At 47.7% G+C, this 23,657-nt stretch overlaps 4 protein-coding genes across 4 annotated transcripts; 2 read left to right on the forward strand and 2 right to left on the reverse strand.

Moving 5' to 3' along the window:
- The first annotated feature begins 1,201 nt into the window (after nucleotides 1–1,201).
- Nucleotides 1,202–10,856, forward strand: LOC120708029 (dihydroorotase, mitochondrial-like). Its single transcript, XM_039993115.1, has 17 exons — nucleotides 1,202–1,573; nucleotides 1,676–1,857; nucleotides 2,227–2,360; nucleotides 2,551–2,716; nucleotides 2,789–2,905; nucleotides 3,220–3,380; nucleotides 3,587–5,753; nucleotides 5,833–5,942; nucleotides 7,417–7,548; nucleotides 7,630–7,703; nucleotides 7,770–7,875; nucleotides 7,974–8,042; nucleotides 8,565–8,668; nucleotides 8,742–8,840; nucleotides 8,943–9,042; nucleotides 9,690–9,795; nucleotides 10,721–10,856. Exons 1-7 carry the CDS (start codon nucleotides 1,317–1,319, stop codon nucleotides 3,788–3,790), a joined length of 1,221 nt encoding a protein of 406 aa, XP_039849049.1. The 5' UTR covers nucleotides 1,202–1,316; the 3' UTR covers nucleotides 3,791–5,753; nucleotides 5,833–5,942; nucleotides 7,417–7,548; nucleotides 7,630–7,703; nucleotides 7,770–7,875; nucleotides 7,974–8,042; nucleotides 8,565–8,668; nucleotides 8,742–8,840; nucleotides 8,943–9,042; nucleotides 9,690–9,795; nucleotides 10,721–10,856.
- On the reverse strand, nucleotides 3,957–5,463 carry LOC120708030 (pentatricopeptide repeat-containing protein At2g27800, mitochondrial-like). The gene has a single exon (XM_039993116.1). The coding sequence runs from the start codon at nucleotides 5,438–5,440 to the stop codon at nucleotides 4,280–4,282; it is 1,161 nt and encodes a 386-aa protein (XP_039849050.1). The 5' UTR covers nucleotides 5,441–5,463; the 3' UTR covers nucleotides 3,957–4,279.
- Nucleotides 5,382–11,030, forward strand: LOC120708031 (putative RNA-binding protein YlmH). Its single transcript, XM_039993118.1, has 11 exons — nucleotides 5,382–5,753; nucleotides 5,833–5,942; nucleotides 7,417–7,548; nucleotides 7,630–7,703; nucleotides 7,770–7,875; nucleotides 7,974–8,042; nucleotides 8,565–8,629; nucleotides 8,742–8,840; nucleotides 8,943–9,042; nucleotides 9,690–9,795; nucleotides 10,721–11,030. The coding sequence occupies exons 1-10, from the start codon at nucleotides 5,642–5,644 to the stop codon at nucleotides 9,750–9,752; spliced, it is 930 nt and encodes a 309-aa protein (XP_039849052.1). The 5' UTR covers nucleotides 5,382–5,641; the 3' UTR covers nucleotides 9,753–9,795; nucleotides 10,721–11,030.
- Nucleotides 11,031–19,759: 8,729 nt separating this feature from the next.
- On the reverse strand, nucleotides 19,760–21,181 carry LOC120708032 (VQ motif-containing protein 4-like). The gene has a single exon (XM_039993119.1). The coding sequence runs from the start codon at nucleotides 20,856–20,858 to the stop codon at nucleotides 20,151–20,153; it is 708 nt and encodes a 235-aa protein (XP_039849053.1). The 5' UTR covers nucleotides 20,859–21,181; the 3' UTR covers nucleotides 19,760–20,150.
- Between the last annotated feature and the right edge of the window lie 2,476 nt (nucleotides 21,182–23,657).

Raw genomic sequence — 23,657 nt, forward strand, 5'->3', positions numbered from 1 at the left:
AATGTAAATGAAATTTCATTAATTACATTTGAACAGCTCTTTGGATACATTCTTGCCACATTTAAGCTTTTAGGATAACATGAAGTTAGACAAATACAAGTCAAAATACCTTGAGCATAATCGCAACTTTTGAATTCTAAAAAGCCTAGTTCTTGAAACCAAACTCTAGCAAACATGCCTTAGATTCATAGGTAGTTGGGTATATTTGAAAACGCGCCGTTTGCTCTCTTTGTTCGGGGGAAAATGTATACTCGACGTGTTGGTCTATCTAGTACTTAGAAAAAAAATCAAAGATTCGCTAATCTGGATCATGCCTTGCTCACCCTTTCAGGCTTTGACCATCCCTGTGCACGTGGCTTAGATCTTGACTACCAGTAATTACCCGTGGTGCAATTCGCTTCACGAGGGCCGATCGAGGTGGTCTTAGTTAATCAGGAAAACAATTGTTTTCGCCTAGTTCACAAAAATTTTTGGGGCAAAATTTTTTTAGACCGTTTGACTACTAATTAGGAGTATTAAATATAGATTAATTATAAAACTAATTACACGGATGGACGGGAAATCACGAGGCGAATATATTAAAGCTAATTAATATGTCATTAGAGGTTGGTTACTGTAGTACAACATTGTCTAATCAGATTTATTAGATTCGTCTCAGGGTTATGAAATGAGTTTTGTCAGTTATCCACATTTAATACTCTAAATTAGTGGTAAAATGTTGTAAGTTACTGTAGCGCGCGAAATTTTTTGGGAACTAAACGCGCTAAGAGTACTCCGTACATTTTAGGGCGCGTTTAGTTCCCCATCCAAAAATTTTTGGATGCCAAATCAGCACTTTGACCGGATGTCGGGAGGACTTTTCGGATACTAATTAAAAAACTAATTTCAGAACTCACTTGGAAACCACGAGACGAATCTTTTGAGGCCTTTGACCGCGTCATTAGCACATGTGGGTTACTGTAGCACTTATGGCTAATCATGCACTAATTAGGCTTAAAAGATTCGTCTCGTCATGTACATCCAAACTGTGTAATTAGTTTTGTTATTTAATTACATTTAGTGCTTCATACATGTGTTTAAAGGGGAGGTGAAAATTTTTGGGTGAAAATTTTTGGGAACTAAACGCGCCCTTAGTAAAGTTTTTTGGTAGGCCCCAATGGGAACGATGCCCGCTTTGTGCCCTGTTGGATCCAGCACTCCAGCTGTCCAGCAGGAGTGCAGGACAACGTGCCAAGGAACCGGGGACTCCACCTCCCGCAAGGCCGCACCGCGAGCTCGCCACCGGCGAGGCCACTAGAATAAAGCGAGCGAACCCAATGCAGGCCGCCATCACCACCACCGCCACCACCGTCTGCGCGCACCCGCACACGAAGCCATCGTCGGCCCCCTTCCTCCGGCTGTCCCCTCCAGCTTGCCGCGTCAGCTTCAGCGCTTCTCCGGGCCCGAACGTGAGGGCGACCGCCATGGCAGCCACGCCGCCGCAGCAGGAGCAGCAGATGGTCATCACGCGCCCCGACGACTGGCACCTCCACGTTCGCGAAGGCGGCGTCCTCGAGGCTGTGCTGCCACATAGGTGCGTCCGATCGTCTCCGCGGCTTGGTTCTCGGCGGCGCTCGCCGGGTGTTCGATGCAATGCCTCTGAGTGGTAGCCGCGTGGTTGTGTTCTCCGTGGCAGCGCGAGGCATTTTGGGAGGGCTGTCATCATGCCCAACTTGAAGCCGCCGGTGACCACGACGGCGCGCGCGGTGGAGTACAGGGAGCAGATCATGCGGGCGCTGCCGCCCGGGAGTAGCTTCGTGCCACTCATGACGCTTTACCTCACGGATAATACTAGCCCGGAGGAGATCAAACTCGCAAGTATGAATTTTCTCCTTGCGGTTACCTGTTCTTCAGGTTTTTTTTTCATCTTTAGATCTAAAGCTGTATCTTTACCTTGTGGCATGTAGATGAACTTCACGTGTCATGGATGTCTGGTTGTTTTGTGTTGGCATCCATGTGCTTCTAACTTGTAATTTTTTCCCCTAAAAGTAGTCAGCGCTAACGTTGGTTTCACTGTCCCTTTGTGGCAGACAGTGTATATCTACATTTGTGCAATGCCACATACCGTCTGTTCAAAATTTGAGCAAATTTGGCTAATGTCCTTAAAAATACCAAGTGTTGTGTGCATTTATTAATCCATGGATTGTATGGATGGTGATATTTATGTTGCATGCTATGTGGTTTTAGGAAAGAGTGGTGTAGTCTTTGCTGTGAAGCTGTATCCTGCTGGAGCAACTACCAATTCCCAAGATGGTGTCACTGATATTGGGAAATGCTTGCCTGTCCTCGAGGAGATGGTCAGGCAGGAAATGCCTTTGCTTGTAAGTAGCTTTGGTACATTGCATCCTTGATCCACTATTGACCTTTTGATTGGAGTTTTGATCCACGTTGGTAGCCTTTACTTGACAATCTGCTGAACAGTTGTTCTAGTTAGTAATTTGTTTCTTTTTTTTGGCCTTTTGCTGTACTGTCTTATGAAACAGCTATGGTTATTTGTGATTTTTTCTTCAGGTTCATGGTGAAGTCACAGATCAACATGTTGACACCTTTGACCGTGAGAAGGTTTTTATTGATAGAATATTGGCACCACTTGTACAAAAGCTTCCACAGCTGAAAATCGTCATGGAACATATCACAACTATGGATGCAGTGAACTTCATAGAATCATGTGAAGAAGGTGCTGCACTACTGCTAGAATGGCATTATACGTTTGCCCTTTTCTATGATTATAACACTTTGATGTTCCCAGGTCATGTTGCGGCAACAGTGACTCCCCAGCATCTCCTCCTCAATAGGAACGCTTTATTTCAGGGTGGCTTGCAGCCACACAATTACTGCTTGCCAATACTGAAAAGAGAGATTCATAGTATGTTGCAAACACCCTTCAATAAGAAACTACCAGTTGTTACAAATGTACAATGATATTTCTTTTGGTTCAAAATGACTAAACATTTCCTAAGCAATTATGAAAACCAGTTCTTAAACATGCATGATGATAATCATTTTGGTTCAAAATGTGACCAAATATTCCATCATCAATATATAACTAGATCCATAACAATGTTCTTGTCTTACATTTTTCTGTTGCCTGGTTAGATTCGGCAATTGGCCATATTTCAATCAACTGTCATGTAATTTTGAACAGCACCCTTATTAACTGTTTCTCAACCTTCTGCCCAGGACAAGCTATTGTATCTGCTGTAACAAGTGGGAGTAGACGGTACTTTCTTGGTACTGATAGCGCTCCCCATGATAAACAGAACAAAGAATGTTCCTGTGGATGTGCAGGAATATACAGTGCTCCTGTTGCCTTGTCTCTTTACGCGAAGGTATTTGAAGAGGTAACCTCTATCTCTAGAACTCTTTGCCTATCAATCATCTTTGCTTTTGAGAGAATAAAGAGAATATATGATCATTGATCACTACTAGATTTCAAGAAATTATCTTTCTGTTTCACGACACTGAAGTTGCGAAGTGTAACAAATCATGTGGATGTTGAAAATTCTTTCTGATTTTATTTTTTTGGGACATATTTCCACAATTTCAGGCTGGTGCCCTAGATAAGTTAGAAGCATTTACAAGCTTCAACGGCCCTGATTTTTATGGCCTACCAAGGAACACATCCAAGATTGTCTTGAGAAAGAGTGCCTGGAAAGTTCCAGCAACCTATAAACACAGTTCAGGGGAGATTGTGCCTATGTTTACTGGCAGCACCCTCCATTGGCTTCCATCTGATCAGCCTGAAGAATAGACAATGTGCATTATTCGACGATGCACTTGGGGGGAATCGATAAGTGGAGTAATTCCAGTTGCTTTCCTCCTTTTCTGTTAGAATCAGCATAGGAAACTGTCTTCAGACATAAGCTTGCCTTTTGCCTCTACGTATTCTTGAAGGCAAGATTAGCGAGAATAACATATTGAAAGCAACGGCGAAATGTCTGCTTGTTGAGTTATATTGTATCCTGTTGGGATTGCAGTACACTGTTTTTAAGGGTGGTCTACTGATCTAGACATCTGGGCACCCATGATGAATGAATCATTGAATACCAGCTTTGCAGTTACATCGCTGAATAATGAACATCTCGCGGTTCCTTTGTCACAACTTTGTCCTGTTACTACTTCTGAATCCTGACCAACTTTAGGACAATTGTTGTCCGGTTGCTGAGACTAGCAGTTGCATGCTTTCAGCAATCTCTCATCTGTCGTCACATCACCACCGCCGTCGATCAGTAGCAAACTCTCACCATGTGCTCCTCCCTCTGTCGTCAACATCCAAATTTTCATCACCGTCGTCATCACGGATGTAACTCAGCATCGCTCGCAGCTCGCGTGTACTCACAATGCCCCTCTCCTCCATCTCCCTTGCTATTCTATCAGCATCCTCCCGCTTCCCGGCCCTCCATAACTCCTCCACCAATGCCCTCCTTGTGATGTCATCCACCACCCTCCCGGCTCTGGCCATCTCCCACATCACCCGCTCCGCGTCTCCGGCCTCTCCGGCCATAGCCAGCGCGCTCACGAACGCGTTGCACGCTGGCTCCGTCGGCAGGAGTCCCTTCTCGCGCATTTCGTCGAACAGCTCCCGGGCGTTCCTGGTGCGGCCCTGCGCGCTCAGCCCGTGCACGAGGTAGCTGTACGTGGACGCGTCCGGCTCGCACCCGTACATGGGCTGCATCTGGTGGAACACGCGCAGCGCGTCGTTGAGGTGCAGCGACTGCGCGTAGCCCCTGACGAGCACGTTGAGCGTGCGCGTGTCCGGCGGGATCCCTTCCTCGAGCATCTGCCTGAACAGCGCCGACACGTTGTCCATGTACATGTAGTGGATCAAGGTGTCGCCGCGGCCGCGGGAGAGCAGCGCGGTGAAGAGCGCGTGGTATGTGTCGGCGGAGGGGCGCGCCGCGGGGTCGGGGGAGGCGCGCATGAGGGTGTAGACGTGGAAGGCCTTGCCGAGCCTGCCGAACTGGCAGTAGAAGTAGAGCGCGTCGCGGAGGAGGGGCCCCGGGGAAGGGAGCGAGAGGAGGAGGGAGAAGGAGAGCGCGCAGGCGCGGTCGAAGTCGGCGTAGAGGTCCGCGGCGGCGAGGCGCTTGATGGCGACGAGGAACGGGGCGGGGTCGGGGCGGAAGGCGGGGAGGCGGAGGGAGTGCGTGAGGAGCGGGAGGAGGAGGCGCGCGTCGGAGGTGGAGGCGAGGGAGGAGGCGAGCACGGGCGGGGTGAGGCGGGACGGGAGGGATGCGATGGCCGCCGAGATGGCGTCGGGGGACGGCGGAGACGGGTTGGGGCCGCGGCGGCTGCGGCGGAAGCGGTGCGGCGTGCGGCGGGATCGGGTGGAGAATGGTACGTGGCCGGAGATTGACGCGGGGGCGGCGGCGGAGGGGAGGAGGCGGCGGAGGAGCGTGGTCATCGCGGCGGCGGGCGCATTTGAGTGGAGAGGGACGGGGACTCCAGCCTCCAGGAACGGGTATTTTTCACACAGGACTTCAGCGCTCCGGCCCGCCCAAAAGGCACCAGACCAGACCCAACCACAGGCACACAACCACTCAGAGGTCACAGAGCACCGGGCTGGAAACAAGAGGCAAATTCCTCGGTTACGTGGAGGGTGGGGATGGCCGCCGCCGCCGCCGCCGCCGCCACCACCCTCACGTTGGCGAGTCCTCTCCGGCGTCTCCTCCGTGCCCCCGGAGTCGTCTGCGAGCCGTACTATTTCATCGCGCGAGGTAAGCCCGAACGCCCATCTTATTGTTCGATTTTTGCCTCTCCGCTGACGCTTGGGCGCTTGGCCCACCCGCGCCGCAGGGCGGTGTAGCGCCGCCATTGCCGTCGCCGCCGCAGCAGCCAGGGACTCGGCAGCAAAAGGGAGCCTGGACAGGAATGCAGCCGAGGAAGTCAGGAACATTCTGGATATGGTAATTTATTCCCCACCTTCACGACAATTGGAAAATCAGGCTCAGTGTGTCTTCATGGAACTGAGTAGCTGCTAGCCTGCTAGTGTTCAGAACCTAGTGAATATAGCCATTGAACATAAGCAGCTTGTGTAGGGGTGTATGTGTTGGCTTCTGATTATTGCGTCTAATTAATTGCCTTGAAATCAGGTGCTTCCATTGCACTTGGCATTTCACTAGCCATTACCAGTGTTGACTATTGAGTTATGTTCAAGCTTAACTCTAAGTGAGAGAGTATTGGGGTAAATCACAAACATGGACCATGAGAAATGTTCAAAGTGTAACTGTTTCTCTATTGTCCTATGAGAGTGGCCAACCCTAAGAGTGCCCATTTGGTGCGTGCAACATAAACCTTCAGTTACATTCAATTGATAGGCTTTGAAGATAGAAATCAGAGCAACTCCAAGAGACTCTCTATTTCTCCCAATTGTTAAGAATAGACATTTTGATAAAAAAATGCCCTCCAAGAGCTTCTCTAAGTGGTTATCCAAATATAGCCATCATCTATTCCGGATTTCTCGCTAGCCAAAGATAGATAGCGAAATTGGCTCTCTAGAGTGTAAACAGGATATAGAAAAACTGTTGGAGAGTGAACATGTATAGAAAACGATTTTTATGTAGATGACTCTCTAAATGATGATTTAGAGAGTGAAATTTAGAAAGACTCTTGGAGATGCTCTCACCCATGTCATATCCTTGTCATAAATAACAGATGGAAAAGGAGACCATTTCCCACTTCGGCGGGCATTGTAGTATAAAAAGATATTTTCATTTACTGTAGTCTGTAAAAGATGGATGAAACAGATGTATCATGCATTAGTATCTTATTGCTCTTCTAGAAGAAAAAAAAGGACAAGAGAAAAATCACTAGCTGATTTGTTGTCATTTTGGCCTACGATGTAGTATTGAGTTCGCTAACGTAGTTTCATGCATGAACTTTGGACATCATCACTGAAATTTTATTGTTGAAGCCTGAAAAGGAAATTTCATTTTCCAAGGATAAAAAATAATATACACGGCAATATCTATATTTGTTTGTTTATTATAGTATTCCTCAGAAATATATCGTGGTTCCTTTCTCTTTGAAAGGGCGGGGGCAGTTGTCTAGTATAGTCATCTTAGGGCTCAAAATGCTCAGGTCACAATTTTGAATCCTGAAGGTCATATTCTTTGGTGAATAAGCAGGCATAACCCACAAAACTCGGGGTGCAAATTTACTATAAGATTCAGCCTGAGAGCCAAAGTGCCACACTGTTGGGCTGTACAGTAGTTGACAAAATATGAGTAGACTCTAGATCTATGATGTGTCATTTTCTTCGTGGGCATATTTGTGTCCGTTATATTTGAATCAGATGGTAATCATACAATGTGCCCATTTGGTTGTGGATATGGTTATTCTTGCTATCTGTAGATTTGCACTAACATCTAGCTTATACAGGCAGAAAGGGCTTCCAAACGAAGAGATGTTTTCCACACCAATTTTCTTACTCCACCTATAATACAGGAGGCTATGTTTGCAATTGAGAAGTTAGCAGATATAAAAGCAGTAGCTCAGGGTGGCTACCCGCAGGTGAAATTCATTACTCATGGAAATTTGCTAGTTGCTTCTTTAAGGCTATGTAGTTACTCATTCTTATATTTATATATATAGGCTGAGCGGTGTCGAATTTCTGTTGGACACCCGGACTCTATGACAAGTAACCCAGATGTAGTTGCTGCTTTGAGGTTTTCTCAGTCTTACCTTATAAGCATTGCTATCTGCTATATAAGCTGACTTTGAGGCCAACCCAGCATCTCAGGGAATTTCCGATTGGAACCCTGTTCTCATGGTGACTTTCTCGGTGCCATCCTCGGAACAGGAATAACACGGGAGAAGGTTGGAGATATTCTTTTACAGGTTTACTGCTTTCCCAATCACTTTTTTTTTCTGAATGATCTGGCCATTTACCACCATTTTCCCTTTTGTCATTGAAATGTCTATTTGATTTTTGTTAGGGGGAAAGAGGTGCTCAGGTCCTTGTTGATCCAGAACTTGTTGACTATCTGATTTCTACTCTCGAAAAGGTAGATTAGATATCTTACAATTTGTGCATCTGTTCTACCACGATTCACAGTTACACGAGTTCTTTTTCAAAAAAAAAAACAATTTACACGAGCTCTTTTGTACTTATCCCTAATTTTCACATTAATGAGTATGAGTATGATGGAGAAGGCCTGAGATAGTTTATTCTCACATTTGACCATTTTTTGGTCTGGTGTGATGCAAAGGACAGAGAACTCATCGCAGTGTTACTAGTTGCAGCATTTTTTTGTGTACTTATATATTTTGAATTACAGTGTGCTATGTTCTGATTTGTTCTCTGGTCATGATGGAAAGGCTTTCTTAGTGATTTTAGTATGTCATGTTATGAGTTTTAGCTAAATCTATTTGCTAACTTGACTGCCATTCATGATTCATGTACTTTGGTTGCCTTTTTTATTATTATCTGATTTTGCTCACTACAAATCCTTCTAGTTAGTGTCCATTTTGGCTTAGCCCAATTCATTCATGATTCCAGATATTTCTAATGGGATTTTATTCTACAGGTGGGGAAAGTTGGTGTTTCATGCACTCAGATTCCTTTGCTCGCTCTAGAATATGAACCACCAAGGTTTTCTCATGTGATCTCACACCTTTATATATGAATCCTGTAAGCTTTCTTTCGGAAGTTTTATGCTGTAAAAGCCTGGTAAAAGCAACTCAGGTTTTCCTTTAAACTGCAGGACCAAGTCATTTAAAACTGTAGAGTCATCCCTGAGGGTTGATGCCTTGGCCAGCGCAGGATTTAAAATCTCACGCACAAAGCTTGCTAGCTTGATAAGGTATGAACTTTGAATTGTCAGCTATCAACTATATGTGTATCTTAGCAGAATTGTTTTTTTAGTCTATTCTAATATCCACTATACCTCTGTTTGTTTGTTCAGTGCCGGGGATGTTCGTGTGAACTGGGCGCCAGTTTTGAAAAATGGAGTTACCCTCAAATCTGGAGACGTTGTTTCTGTCAGTGGGATGGGAAGGTTAAAGGTAATTAAAAAAAGAAAGAATGTGAAATCTTATCTTTTAAGTTATAAATGACTGACCAGTCTTGTATACACTAAGAATCTAGGATAACCTTGTCATGTTGCTATTGTTACCTACTTTACTCTGATACCGCTAGTTTCTTGGTTTTGCTTGAGAGGCCTTTAGTGTATGTTGTTTCATAAATGTGTTGAACTTTTCTTATTCTTTAGTCCATTAGGTTGGATGTTGTATGTTTCACTTTTGTTCAATATTGTTTTGGCTATATAATGCATGCAAACTTGTTCTGTAAATGAAGCAACTGAGAACAGTCCTTGGGGTCAGGGTAGCTTTTCCTCATCTGTTGGCATATAATGGCAATGGGTGATGTCCCATGAGCACAGAATAATATCTTATTGTATCATTGCTGATCTGATGCCATTCCTTATCCTGAGTTTGTGTAAACATGTTTAAACAGTTAGTTGGCTAACTTTTTATTCTATATTGACGAAGTAAGCATATTGCTTTGATCAGAAGTTAGGCAAATGGCCAAATATATGCATGCCGCTGAAGTTTTTATTGTTTTGCAAACTTCTGAAGTGTCTTACCTTAGATTTGCAGTATGAAGTTATCTGCTTGGATTATTCATGGTTACTTGTTCATTTCTTCTCTAGATTGGAGAAATTGTAACTACTAGGAAAGGAAAGTATGCGGTTGAGTTGATTCAATATTTGTAAGCTTGGGACTGACCTACAGTCTTTTCACAAGTGGAATTTAAAGGTATTTATTTTTTTTATACCTATATGTTACTAGATTCTTGTATTAGCATCTAAGGGGAGCAGAAATGTCATCAGATTGAGTATATTCCTAATGGGAAAAACTATTCACACCACCAGAGTGTGAGAGGCCTGGGCAGTCTTAAACTTGCTTGTGCTGCTGTGCTATAATAAAAGAAGAGGAACCATCCTGCGCTCTGTTTGGATACTGGAGTCTGTTCTGGCGTGGGTTGAATGCTTTGGTTGGACATATAGCACTTTTCATTCTAAGATCCATTGACTGCTGTAACTTTGGAAAACAATTTTCTCTGAGGTGAACAATTGCATAAACTCGTCAGTATAGATTCAGTATTTTGAATAACAAACGCCAAAAGGCCAGGGTGCTTCTATTACCTATCCTGGTTTCCATTGTTTTGGTGCTATCACCGACACGGTCTTGTTGAACTTTTTATGCAGTCAGAATCACTCTTTGACTTGCCACTTCTGTTAGAGTTTATTCTGCTCTAACTAAAGCTAAAAAATGGTAGAGAGAATGGTTTATGTTGTGAAAAAACAAAGAAAAGGAAACTGTTTTTCTGCTCATCTAACTTTTTTTATACTAAAATAGCATACCCTTTTCCATGTTTGATACGACCATGTCCTGGGCTACATGCATTGTCAATCATCAAACATGTGAAACGATTATGACAAGATGATAGGAGATCTTTTTGCAATTGGGACAGTTTCTAGCTGCTGGCCATAGATTCATAGGCTCCTGGCCCTTTTAATGCTAAAAGGATTGACAATGAGCGTACCTTTTTATGGGTTCTGTGGTTCTTGATTGCAAAATCATCACAAGATTCAGTGCCAAGAGCTGCAAATTGTGCAAGGGTCTTAGTGTTGTTTATTATCTTAATGTTATTCATCTTGTGCTCGTTTTCTTGGAACAGGATGAAGAAAAGGTCCCGTGGCACCAGTTAAAGCCTTTTTTTTGTCGAAAGATTAGCTTTTAAGGGATCTCAAGAAGGGATGTACTCAAGTCTTTGTGCACCTCGACCTATTTGTTATGGTTTTTTCCTTCCTTTTTTTGGCTAGTACGCAATAGTCCCTACCATAGTCACAAAATTCCTGGGTCGACCGGGTCGAGGAACGGGGTCGAGGGTCGAGGGACGTCACTTTATAAAATTGTGGTACGAAGGAGGTATACCTCTATGGAACGATAAATTATTATGTGGAACGCGACTCTGATTCATCCGGGTCGATATTTTCGGGTCGATGCGTCTTTAAAAAGACAAAAACTATATATATATGTGCTACTAATGAAGAAACTAATCTGCACAAGCATATAAGAAAAATACAAAATACTACATTTAGATCATACTACACGTACTCAGCTTATTATCTAATAAAAACCACCTCAATCCCCTATCAATAACCTTCTTATCCCAATTAAATCTGCTAGCAATGGGGCTGCGACCCCTTTCAAACCGGGACACGATCCAACCTTGAATGAGACACTGACCCTCTTCGACCCCGACCCTCGAATCGGAATGGCGTTCCCGGGTCGTGGGACGAGGCATCGACCCCGAATTCTGTGACTATGGTCCCTACTGATGCCACAACAGGACGTGTCTTTGGAGGTGCGTTTAGATTTTAGAGATAGTTATGTTCTTTCTTCTGCTTGAACGAAGAAAATGCAAGTGTTCTCTTTTTACAACATAATATTCTGGTAGATTTCGTGTTTTCTTTCACAGAAATATCCTATAATATCTGGTAGCAGTGTTATGTTAAAAGTAGGGCATCACATGTTGTAAAGCAGTAAAGGTTTTGTGATGTATACAGCCTTGCGGGACTTTGAATGCGCTAACTTGACAGCCTGTGTCAAGAGGTTGTTTGTTTGAACTTTGGAGCCCAGCAATTAATTGGCTAGGAACAATAGCTACACTGCTACAGTCACCTTTCCTTGAAGTTTTTTTTAGGAGGTGCCAAAAGCTTGGTCACTCACATGCTCCTACCAGCGTAGACTAGGTGTTTCTTTCTCACAAATTGTAGTAACATTTCAGCATCAGATGGCAGATGATGGCGTTTGTCACCTCGTGATTTTTTCTGCCAAAGGTAACCACACGGTAGTCTATAAAATGAGACTATTGGCAAGCATCTGAATAAATATCTGATGAATGGCAAGCCGGCCTTGTAAAGTTGTAATGTCTAACCAGTCCTATGGTGTATGAGTCCTTGGAATTGAATGTGATAATGGTACAAAATAAGGTTTGCCATGTTGTTTGCTTGCCTTGATATTTGGGTATCAACAGATATTGGATCATTTGGTCTGATGACCACTTAAAGTAGACCATTCTCAAAGCCATGCCTTGAAATGTTTTTAGTGACTTGGGTCAGTGGTACAGGTGAGAGTGAGCTGCACTTTTGGAAACAGAATCATACACATTTGGACACTTCTACCACAAGTCTACTTTGAGCCGGCGTGACGATGTCCTTTCTGGCGTGAAGATAATCTAGATTAGTCCCCAGTCTCTGCAATGTTAAGTTCCAGTTTGCTTGCTCCAGCTGGTGCCTTTTCCATCGAGTTCCTCTTGGTTCCTTTCGCGGCCAAACTAGTGGCAAGTGGCTACAAATTTGACTCCGGGTCTAAAATATGCTCAAGGTTTCCTTGGTTTCTACGCTCGCTATACTTAAAAAACACACATGCCCAATGCTTAACTTCTGCTTGTCCTAGCGTAGCCAATAGGGACCTCTCGTTGCCTCCTTAATCCCCAACGAAGACTTGACCGGTTCGGAGGATTCGAGACGATCTCGCGTAGCGATGGCCCCACCATAAGAAGGTTTTATGCCGTCCTTTGGACTAGAAGAAAGAATAGTAGTAGTAGTGGATAAAATGTTTTGGGTGTTGCAACCTAGCTTTTCCATGCTCAACTACTCTTTTGGTGGTTACCGAAATGTTTATAGCTGTTGACTGACTGCATCTCTGTGCTCATGCACCACATGTTTGCAGTTTTTATGCGCTCATGTACCTGATCTCTTTGTGACTTTAACGTGATTATCATCGTGAGTTTGTAGATCAAAAATAAGAATCAATGCAGCACCAGTGGGCGGGTCTACTTCTAGCGTGCGCGGTTGGCGGCGATGCCTTCGCAGAAAGCCGCCCCTAAATCCAGCAACCCTAAACCCTAACCATCCTCAAGCGGGCAGCGGATCCTGAGTGATGCGCAGTCGCGCGCGCGATAAATATATTCCCCGGCACCCGTGGGCGATCTCAAAGGTGCGGCTAATTAAGCGAGAGAGAGCTCCTCTATCTTCACACGTTCCAGCCTCCCATTTGCCATGTTAGATAACCTGTCGTTACCGCCATGCAAGATGCTTACAAAGTCGACACGCTTTGGAATCAAATAGCGAGCGTGCCTGCAAAACCGCAGGTCGTCGTTATACATCTATAATGACTCAGCCACACGCCAACACACGAGAAAAGTCCACAATGGACCCGTCACTAGATCTTAGCTCGAGAAGTAAAAAATGTTACGTGGACATTGACACAGTCACTGGCCCACTCACTGATGAGCAAGGTACAACTACTAGCACGAATGAATTCCGAAGCATCTCTTGTCAGATAGTAGTATGTAATGTAAGCCATGATTGAGCTTGCCTTCACTTGGTTCGTCTCCGACTAGCTACAAACGACAAGCGTGTTATCCGAAGCCTAAGTAAGTTCATTATTGCGAGATCGATTCCGTCGCCGTCAGGAACACATGGCGTGCAAGCACCTCCCTAGTCGCACCAACCCCAATCATGCACACCACACGCACGGGTCTGTAGTCTGTACGACGGAGCGAGCACCCGGAGCAACACAACAAAAAATTAACACACGCACGACGCCACCTCCGCAACCGACGCCGCCGGCACGACGCGATCCGGCGGCCGCTTCCGGCTTCCCGGCCCCCGCCCCCGGGCGCGCGCCGGCCGGGGATCGGAGCGGCGCCGATCGGGCGCGTGCATGGCGGCCAGCACGAACGCGCCTGCGCCCGGCAGGGCTAGGCTAACTGCAACGTTTGGGGCCTTGCCCGACTCCGATCCCCCGCCCGCGGCGCCTCGACCGGGCTTGCCTGCCGACCCGCCGCGCAGCACCGCCGGCCGCCGGCGCACGGCGCGAGGCTTATCCAGCGTACGTGAGCCGCTGGCCCGGCTCTCGCGGCCGCCGCCGCGCGCCGTCATGGTTGCTGTCCGATCGCGATCGACGGGAGAGAGCGCGGCGGCTCCGCCACGTACCTGTCCCCCGGGGCTTCTGACGGAGCCTGGCTTTTAATTATGATTGGGAGCGTTGGGCCACGGCGGTACACTACGCAGGCAGCCTTCGCTGACACTTGCGGCTCGGCGCCGTCTGGCCGCGCACGGCACGATCGAGGAGCATGCAGCAAGGTGCGAATTTGTTCCCGTCTGCTGCCTCATTTCCTCCGGGATTGACAAGTTTGTCTCGTCTCTCGTCGTGTCGATACGAATCGCACACGTTCTCCACATTGCAATTTTACTTGGGGGCAGTTAGCAGGACTGCAGGAGTGTGGCACGGCCGGGCCCGTTTGTGTTTCTTTAGGGGCCGTTTAGTTTCCAAAAATTTTCACCCAAAAATTTTCACCTCCCCTTTAAACACATGTATGAAGAACTAAATATAATTAAATAACAAAACTAATTACACAGTTTGGATGTACACGACGAGACGAATCTTTTAAGCCTAATTAGTGCATGATTAGCCATAAGTGCTACAGTAACCCACATGTGCTAATGCTGCGGTCAAAGGCCTCAAAAGATTCGTCTTGTGGTTTCCAAGTGAGTTCTGGAATTAGTTTTTTAATTAGTGTCCGAAAAACCCTCCCGACATCTGGTCAAACACACGACGAGACATCCAAAAATTTTTGCCTTTGGAACTAAACGGCCCCACTTGTTCCCATTTTCTTCTACTAACTAGTAGACGTGTCATTGGTCATAATCTCTCATTTACGGCGTGTTTAGAGCATCTCCGGCAATTTTCTAATAAGCATCTTCCAATAAGATGGTATTGGGATATTCCAATACCACTTTCATATATAGGTTATTGAAAGCGAGATGGTTTTATAGTTCCCCAATAATCCCATCCAAATACAACTAACATATTAGGAGAGTCAAAATTCTCCATTTATTTGAGGGGAGTTAGGGTGGAATATTAGGACAACCCAATAATTATTGAGAAAAGAAAGATATTTTGGAGAACTAATGGATCATATCTTCTTCCTAGTATTATCAGTTTATTGGAATGATAACAAATAGTGTTGCTTTTGTTCTAATGATGAAATTATTCAGCATCTCTTTATTAATGGTCATGTAGCCAATTCCTATGAAGAGCCGTACAATTTGCCTTTCATTTAAATCCCCTCAAAGAATTACTCATATGTTTGATAATTGGCTTAAGGGGGTTGGAACCCATTTAAATAGGCAACTGTTAGTAGGAGCATCTGCTTTATGCTGGGTCATTTGATTTAGTAGGAATGATGCAGTGTTTGATAAATCTCCAACTAAAACTTATTTACAGGTATTTTATTGGGGGCACCCATTGGCTCAGATTCTGGGCACACTTACAAGGGAATATATCAGGTGCAAACCAATTTCTCCATGCAAACCGTACAAACTTTAATCTGGGCCACCGGATCCACATAAAGGGAGTGCGCAAGGGGAGTGGGAGGGGGGATTTACAAAAGTGAGATTAAGGTGGGTGGTTAAGTGTAAAATTATCCAACCTCCGTGCCCCTTGGATGTTGATCCGGTGGTCTAGATTGAAGTTTGCACGGTTTACACGAAAAAAAAATTGGTTTGCACCCGATATATATGTTCCCCACCTACAAAGGCGTGATGAAGACAAGGAAGCGGTATAGAAGGCATGTCAAACTATGAACGTCTTGATCATGCAGTTATTTGCTAACCATGGATGAAGGTTTAGTAATAGAATTGGTTCTTAATAAGTGTTTTTATCGAACTTTTAAGATGGTTATGTGGTCTTTTATTTTATTTTGTCATTGCGATCGCAAATGGAAAAGTTGCAAACTTTGTAATAATCGACTGTAGGCTCTTTTGAGGTCAAAACTTGATAGTGGATACTCTTTCCTATTGTCTAAAAAATTGGAAAAAGAGAGACAGTGCTCTTAGCTCGAACAAATGAATGCTGTACTGACCTTCCAGCGCAGACCGAAGCTGTGGAGGGGATGTGTTTTCCTGTTCACAGAATTTTATCTGCAGAAAAATACTTTTTGGCACATTAAGGGCGCGTTTAGTTCCCAAAAATTTTCACCTCCCCTTTAAACACATGTATGAAGCACTAAATGTAATTAAATAACAAAACTAATTACACAATTTGGATGTACATGACGAGACGAATCTTTTAAGCCTAATTAGTGCATGATTAGCCATAAGTGCTACAGTAACCCACATGTGCTAATGACGCGGTCAAAGGTCTCAAAAGATTCGTCTCGTGGTTTCCAAGTGAGTTCTGAAATTAGTTTTTTAATTAGTGTCCGAAAAGTCTTCCCGACATCCGGTCAAAGTGCTGATTTGATATCTAAAAATTTTTGAATGGGAAACTAAACGCGCCCTCATGTGATCCGCGCGAGCGTGAAGCGTCTCTCTCCATGAGAAAGCCTACAAAGTTGCCCGTCACCTTCCTATCCATTTCCAAACATTATAGTCTAAATCACTTCCAATCTTCTTCTCTACTAGTAACAATCAAGAAAATTTTCCTGAAAAGTTTTCTTAACGGAGAGGTGGTGGTACTAACTAGCAGTAGGCCACTCTAAACCGCCCTTAAATTATTAATGGCCGCCAACGGCGACTTGCTCCGCCCGGCGCGGTGTGAACTGGCTGGGCGACCGTGTTGCGACTGGCACTGCTGCCAGCCCTACACAAATCGGCCGGCGGCGTGGCTCCGTGGAGTTCAGTCGTTAATGCCACCACATGGCGGCCATCCGCGGAAGATCCTCAGTCAATTCGCCTCGCGAGTCTTTGATTCAAAAGAAAAACGCCGCGGGAGGCAGCGTCACATGACAGGAGCTAATGACCGGGGATTAATTAGTTTATCAACAGTACCACCAGTAGTTCATGGGAAAAAAATAGCAGCAGTAACATGGAGACGAATGAGAGGGGTAGCCGGTTTTAAGTAACAATGGTGGCTGCCGCCGGTCGGTACTGGCGGCACCACGCTGCTGCTTGACGACGGCATTATTAATTAGCCGTCAAGCAAGTCAACAAATTGAAAGCACGAAATGAAGTAAGAGAGTAGCCAGTACATGCACCAGCAAGGCAGCAACAAAGACGGGGTTTGCGGGGGCTTTACGGTGCTGATCGGATTTGTTTGACTAACGCGGCCGCGGGCGCCGTCAGGGAAGACGAGTCTCAGTTCTCAAGTGTCTGTACTATGTGTGTGTACTCCGTTTGGTCCAAAAAAAAAAAAGAAAAGAGAAAGGAAGGGAAAGGTGTGTGTGTCTCCCCATCCCTTTCGAAAATGGCAGCGCCTTTGGTGAAGGCGTTGTGGCCATAGGTGAAGGTGAGAATATGTTTTCTCGGGGGGGCGAGGGACATGTGCCGTGTTTGTAGTGGGTCCACGACGACGATGGCAGGGCTTATTTCTTTGCTTCTCCACAAATTGAACAGAGTTTCGAAATGGGAGAATGGACTAAATATGTACAATCCGCCTGCTTTTCATCAGCTTTCCCAATAATATAAAAAGGATAATGTGCCATCACAAAAATCATGGTAAAACAAGGTCATACGGTCTACTCCCTCCATCCTAAAAAATAAAAATAAGTCATCCTAGGAATTCTATGACAAATTAAAAAAAGGTAAAATGATCATATTTACTCCTATTTATTACTCATATTTGGCACTAATTGATTCTTGGTACTTTTCAAATAGGGTATAAGATGATTTGTTTTTTTTGCACAAATTTTGAATCCTAGAGTGACTTATTTTTGGGAACGGAGGGAGTATATTTCGCATGTGAGAATCTGGCTCCTAATCAAAATTCCGCAACTAAATTAGGGTGGCTGAATTCTATGGGTGATCAGATTTGGTCTGAATTACATTAAAAGTACAGGTAAACTTTGCGATCTTTATTCAAACCACCCCAACATGAGCCACATGACCGAAAAAGGGAAAACCTCATGGGGCAAAGCCGCCAAGCGGCAACTAGACTAGTGCATGCACTAGCCCATTCCGTTTCCTTCACCTTTCTCTCCTCTTTCTTTTTCCCAAAGGCAGGAGTTTGAGTAGATCGCAGTATTCCACTAGCTAGTCTAACCATGAATCATGGGGTGTGGAATGCCGTGCACCGCGGCCGTGGGATAAGACAGGTGCCGGAGGCACACATGGTCCAACAAAAGCTGCAGCCCCATTTCTCAAGCCCCCCCAAGGTTGCCCTGCAGGTGACCAGGTCGGATACAACAAATCGCAGACGATCCAGGCTACCGGATAGAAAGAAAAACGATCGCGAAACGGAACGGAAAACAAGCCGTGGCGCGCGCCCTTGGCTAGGCGAGACTAGTCGTCTTTGGCGGTTTGGCCCCGTTCGTGAGCCACGGCGGGAGCTGACGCGGACACGCTTGAACCGGTCTTCCTCCACGCCTCGCCAACCGCCGCGCCCGCGCCCACGGGCGGCGAGTCTGGCCGCGCTCCCGTGCCCGGGACCCCACGGCAACCGGCCCCCCGCTATACACGATGCCACGCCGCCACGAGCCGCGGCCGGATCACGGGCCGCCGGCGCCGCCCCCCACCGGGTGGTGCTCGGCACGCTAGCTGCTAGTGCTGGCGGCGCCTGGATCGTCCCTTCCGTTCCACTCCACGGCCGGTCCTCCGCCAAGTTGGCGGCGGCACCCCCACACCCGAACAAGCCTTCACGGCGACTCCACTCCGTTCCGCTGCTAGCTCTGGCGGCGAGACAAGTTGCAGGACCGACTCCCCGTTGCGGTCTCTGGTCTCGAATCGGTCATCTGAGCTGGACGGCTAACTGTTGGACGCACAGGGTGGCATGGGACTGCTATGGCAGGAGAGAGGAGCCCACCGGCGCCGGCGCCGGCGCAGCTGTTTCGCCCCGCTGCCGCAGATGATCCGATCGACCTGCTGCCACTGGTGACTGGTCTTGCCAGTGCCAGAGAACAAAGAACATCTCGGATAGGGATGAAAACGGTCGGAAACGGTAATTATTCGGTAATCAGTTTTTTTGTCATTTTTCTTTGATTGCGAATAAATAGGATATAGAATCTTGTATACAAATTTGTATTCTTGTTTTGAGCATTGAGCTTGTAAAGATTCATAAAAGGTAAACCTTAAATTCATCCTATATTTTCTCAAATGATAGATATAAAATTCGGTATGGATTCGGAAACAAATTCGGTATTTTTTTCACTTTTTTTTGTTGTAGGGAGCAAATAATGCATAAAATAATTTATGCAAAATTTTATTCTTATTTGTAATAATATGCTTGATAATATAAGAAATGATCACCATCAAATTTTATACATATCTATTTTAAAATATTAAATTTATTCTAACAGTTCAGATTACCACTTTCATCCATAATCTCCGAAACATAGGGCTGACAGGCGCAGAGTTCGTCAGGTGAGCCTCACGCTTCCCGCAGGAACAAGAGGCCGAGGCAGGCGGCCACCGCTGCCGTCCGCGTCTGCCGGCACGCGACGCCTGCCGAGAAGTGCGAGCTCGTGTCGCTTGCAAGTGTTGCCGGGTACGCCCAATTTTGACCCCGAATTATCGTGGCCTTTTGCCCCCCGGGAATTTTGCATGCGGGCGGAAAATCACAAGCGCCCTATTTATGAGCGCTGACGCATGAACAGGGATCGGGCGGAATCGAAACCAAACAGGAAATGAGGGGGAAAAGGCGAACAGAATTGACATCAGAGTGCGGACAGCGAACCGGTCAGAGAAACAGGCCGCAGGCACACCTCACATGTAAGCTCGAGATTAATTTTCATTAATTGATAATTAATTTACTAATTCATCCACCCATCACTTCATTTCGGAGGCGACGAGCGATCGAGTAATCGAGCCTGGCGCGTGCGTCTCCAGGCTCGGTTCGTACGATCACTGCTCGCCAGTCGCCGCTCCGAAAGGAAGAAAAAGAACAAACTCCCTTCTTCCTTTCAAGAAGGGAGCAAAAACTACGGCAGCAGCAGACGCGCAGCAGCGTCGATCAAGAACAAGAGCAGAGCAAAGCAAGCACCTTACAAGACCAGAGGTGAAGGGAGGATACGGCGATGGTTGTAGTAGTACAGGGGTAGTAGCTATGGTAGAGGCGGGCGCCGGCGATCGGAGCGGAGGCGGGATCGATCTCGGGCCGGATCACTCGGACGGCGCCGCGGCGGGGGCGGCCATCCGGGGCGAGGTGACGGGGAAGAGCGGGAGCAGGCGCGGCGGCTCGGCGCCCCTCGGGGACGGGTGGAGGAAGAACCCCCTCTCGGCGATGGCCGCGCGCTCGGCCTCCTCGGAGGACGACGTCGACGCCGGCGAGCGGTTGAAGGGGTCCCCGGTCAGCGGCGTCACCGGGCTGCTGAGCCTCAGGGACGGGAAGTCCAGCACGCTCGGCGAGAGGATCTCCGGCGCCGCCCTCCGCGGCGACGGCGGCGGGCCCATCGCCAGCGGCGCGATCATCTTGAGGTTCTTCATGCTGCTCCGCCGCTCGTACAGCTTGAAAGACGGCTTCTTGGGCCGGCACGGCCCGCCAGCCGCCTGGCCACCGCCGCCGTTGCCCGCTGGCGCCGCCGCCGCCGCCGTCGCGTCGTTCTTGGTGGGCTGCTCGGCGCCGGTGAGCATCTGGACGACCTGCTTAAAGGACGTGGTGTCAGCCTGGACGAAGGTGGTGGGGAACGGGGTGGTGTCGATGGTGCGCGGGATGGGCCGGGGCGACGGTGGGAGGTTGTGGGGCTGCGCACGGTGGTGGGGGTGAGACGGTGAGGTGGAGGAGGAGGACGACGATGAGGTGGAAGAGGAAGGGGAGTTGGGGTCCTGCTGATGAGGCATGGGGAGGAGCTGCTTGGTGGAGACCTCCATTGAGTGAGTGTGGGTTTGCTGGGTTTTGGCGTTGGTGGGGAAGAGGAGAAGAAGAAGAAGATGGCCGGGGAGGAGGCGACGAGGGGAGTGGAGGGGCGGAGGAGGAGGAGGATTTGAGTGGAGGAAGAGGGTAGCAAAGGTTAAGAAGAGAGGAGAGGAAGCGGGGAGTAGAGGCGCATTGCTGGTGGTGTGAGTGAGACTTTGGATGCACTCTCTCTCTCTCTCTCCTGTTTCTTTTCGCCCGGGTTTATTTTTCTCGTTGGTTTTCCTCTAGTTTTCGTTGTCTTTTTCCCCTTCTTTTTTTGCTTGATCGGCTGTGTTGGATAGTGTGGTGGCGCCGTGGTGGGGAAGCAGCAGGGACAATCTTGTTGGTTGTTCATCAGGATTCCGGTTATATGTTTACAATCATCCCCTTTTGGATCATGTTTTTCACCTCACTTGTCTGTCAGAAGATATTTTTTTTAGGACAGTTGAATTTGCCGACTCGGTAATTTCCATCCTTTTCGTGGTAAATAGCCGAGGCCTTTTGTGTTTAATTTGATCCACCCCTTGAATGGAGTTATGCTGTTATATTAAACTAGTCATTTTTTTTTCTGTTTCTTTAGTGAGAGTTGGTCACTAGTCTTTTGGAGGAGATTCGGCCAACATAGATGAACAGAATCCGAATTCCGAAACAACATAGATGAACAGATAAGGCCAACATGGATGTAGGTGGCTAATTGCAATTTCTTATTAATGAGCTCCCTGGATATGCAAAATATCATGAATGAAAAGAGAAGAAAAGAAGGGCTCTGCAGCTACGCAGTTATTAGCAAAATGAAATATAAGAGTAAAGTTGGATTACGAAGAGATGATCCGTTACCATCTCTATCCATGCGCGCACTTGGTGAACGTGTTCCGCGCTTGCTGCTACGAAGATACTATACCTGCATGATTTAGCGTAACCAAGAGAAAGTGAGGAACATGTGGATTTTTAGCAGCAAAAAAGACAGACGACGCCGTGGAAAGGGAAAGCGAAGCCTGAAGACTGACGAAGGCAACTCCATTCTCCGTTGAAACTTGCGACGGGGAAAGAGGCCCGGACGCGTGCTCGGGAAGGTGCCGTGGATTTTTCGAGCGCAACACGCGCCGCGCTTTAGCGTTCCGGTGGTTGCTCGTAGCTCGTTTCGGTCGCGCCTCGCGCGTGTAGGAGAACGGTCCAAAGATTCTCGTGCCGATGGAGAGGCTGGACGCCATTGACTTGGTCGAGCTAAAGCTCTGACTGACTGACTGACGGACTGACCATACCTGCTGCCGCTAGCTGCAGCTGGGCCACCACCAATGATTATTCCTCCTGTCGTCTATGTACCTCCGGCCCGACTGCCTCGTACCTTTATTGGGCTTTGCATTGCGGAAGTCCTGCTCCTGAGACTAGACGGCGTCACGTACGAGAAGGGACTCTTTTGACATTTTTTTTCTTGTCCATATTATTTGCCGATTTAATCATCGGTTCTCACCAGGGTACTCCACTTCGTTTGTTTGTTTTGACGTCACCAGGAACAACACAGATTCCGGGATGATTGTGGAAATCGAATCGTGTCCACGGTCCAAATTTGGCCGCCGCACCCGCACGACGGGAAAGGGGGAGGAGAGGAGGCTGGTCGAAAGCGGGCGCATCCAATTCCCGTCTCAACGGCTACACGGACGGGCATCGGGATCGGGGGGCTCTTCTGGTTTGACTATTATTCTCTCCTCTGGCCACCGGCTCGGTCCGTTCCGTGAAGCCGCACCAGGCGCACGCCAACTGCGCGCCACCTATATGCGGGCGGGGGAATCTTGGAAAAGTCCGATGAGCTTGTGTTGTCCGTGGAGACGCGGATGGATCCTCCATCGCGAGCGAGCATGACACGATGGGGTCTGATCGCCAGCGCCCAGCGGCAGCAGAGGAAGGCCGGGCGCGCGTGCGCGCGCGGCCAGCGGGCGGATCCCCGCCGGGGCCGGCTCGGCACGAGCGCTGGCTGGCCGCTTTCGCGGAGCTAATCATTGCCCCCCGCCTAACGGGACGTGCCAGCGAACGCCCCCCAGTCAAGCGCCCCATCACACCGCCAGCTGCTGCGGCCGCCGCCGCCGCTCGTGGTCTTGGTCTTGGAGTGCACTTCAGCTCCGGCCCCAGCTAAGACCGGTGGCGCGCCTGCCGATTGCAGGTTGCTTCCAACGTCCGAGCGGTCGTCTGTCAGCGTGTGGTTGCATGCAAATGCCCAGCATGTTTCCTTTTCTACGCGCGCCTCCCTTGTTGGGGTATGCATTCTTGCCAGGCCCCAATAGATCACGCCATCACGGCAGGGGCCAGGGGCATTCTGCATCCGTTCCTGGCGACGGGTGAGAGCGAGCCTCTGGTCTCCGGTAGGCGTCAGACTGGGGCCTCCACGCCTTCTTTGTTTGACCGGCAAATTAAGTGTGCAGCCACAGGGGCCATGACCAGGCCATCACCTTCACCCCAGCCCACACCTGCTGTCACTTTCAGCCAGCCCACACTACACGCTTTCCATTTCGGAGGGAGATCTACCAGGTGCCGTCATGACTCCGATCGACATGATCTCTAGATGCACGCAATACAGGTACAGTCTGTAGCGGAGTGGAGTAACATGGGCCGGCGCAGGTGCTCGTCGATCGTGTGTCCCCAAACCAAACCATGACCCCAACCCGGTAGGCGGCCTCCTACGATAGCTGGCCTGGCTCACCTGGCCCTCCGGTTCGGTTCCATCCCTCGCGCTGCACGTCCGCCGCCCGCACTTCTCCTCGAGGACCACCACCGCTCCG

Source organism: Panicum virgatum, chromosome 5K (genome assembly GCF_016808335.1).
Source record: "Panicum virgatum strain AP13 chromosome 5K, P.virgatum_v5, whole genome shotgun sequence".
NCBI classification, from domain to species: Eukaryota; Viridiplantae; Streptophyta; class Magnoliopsida; order Poales; family Poaceae; genus Panicum; species Panicum virgatum.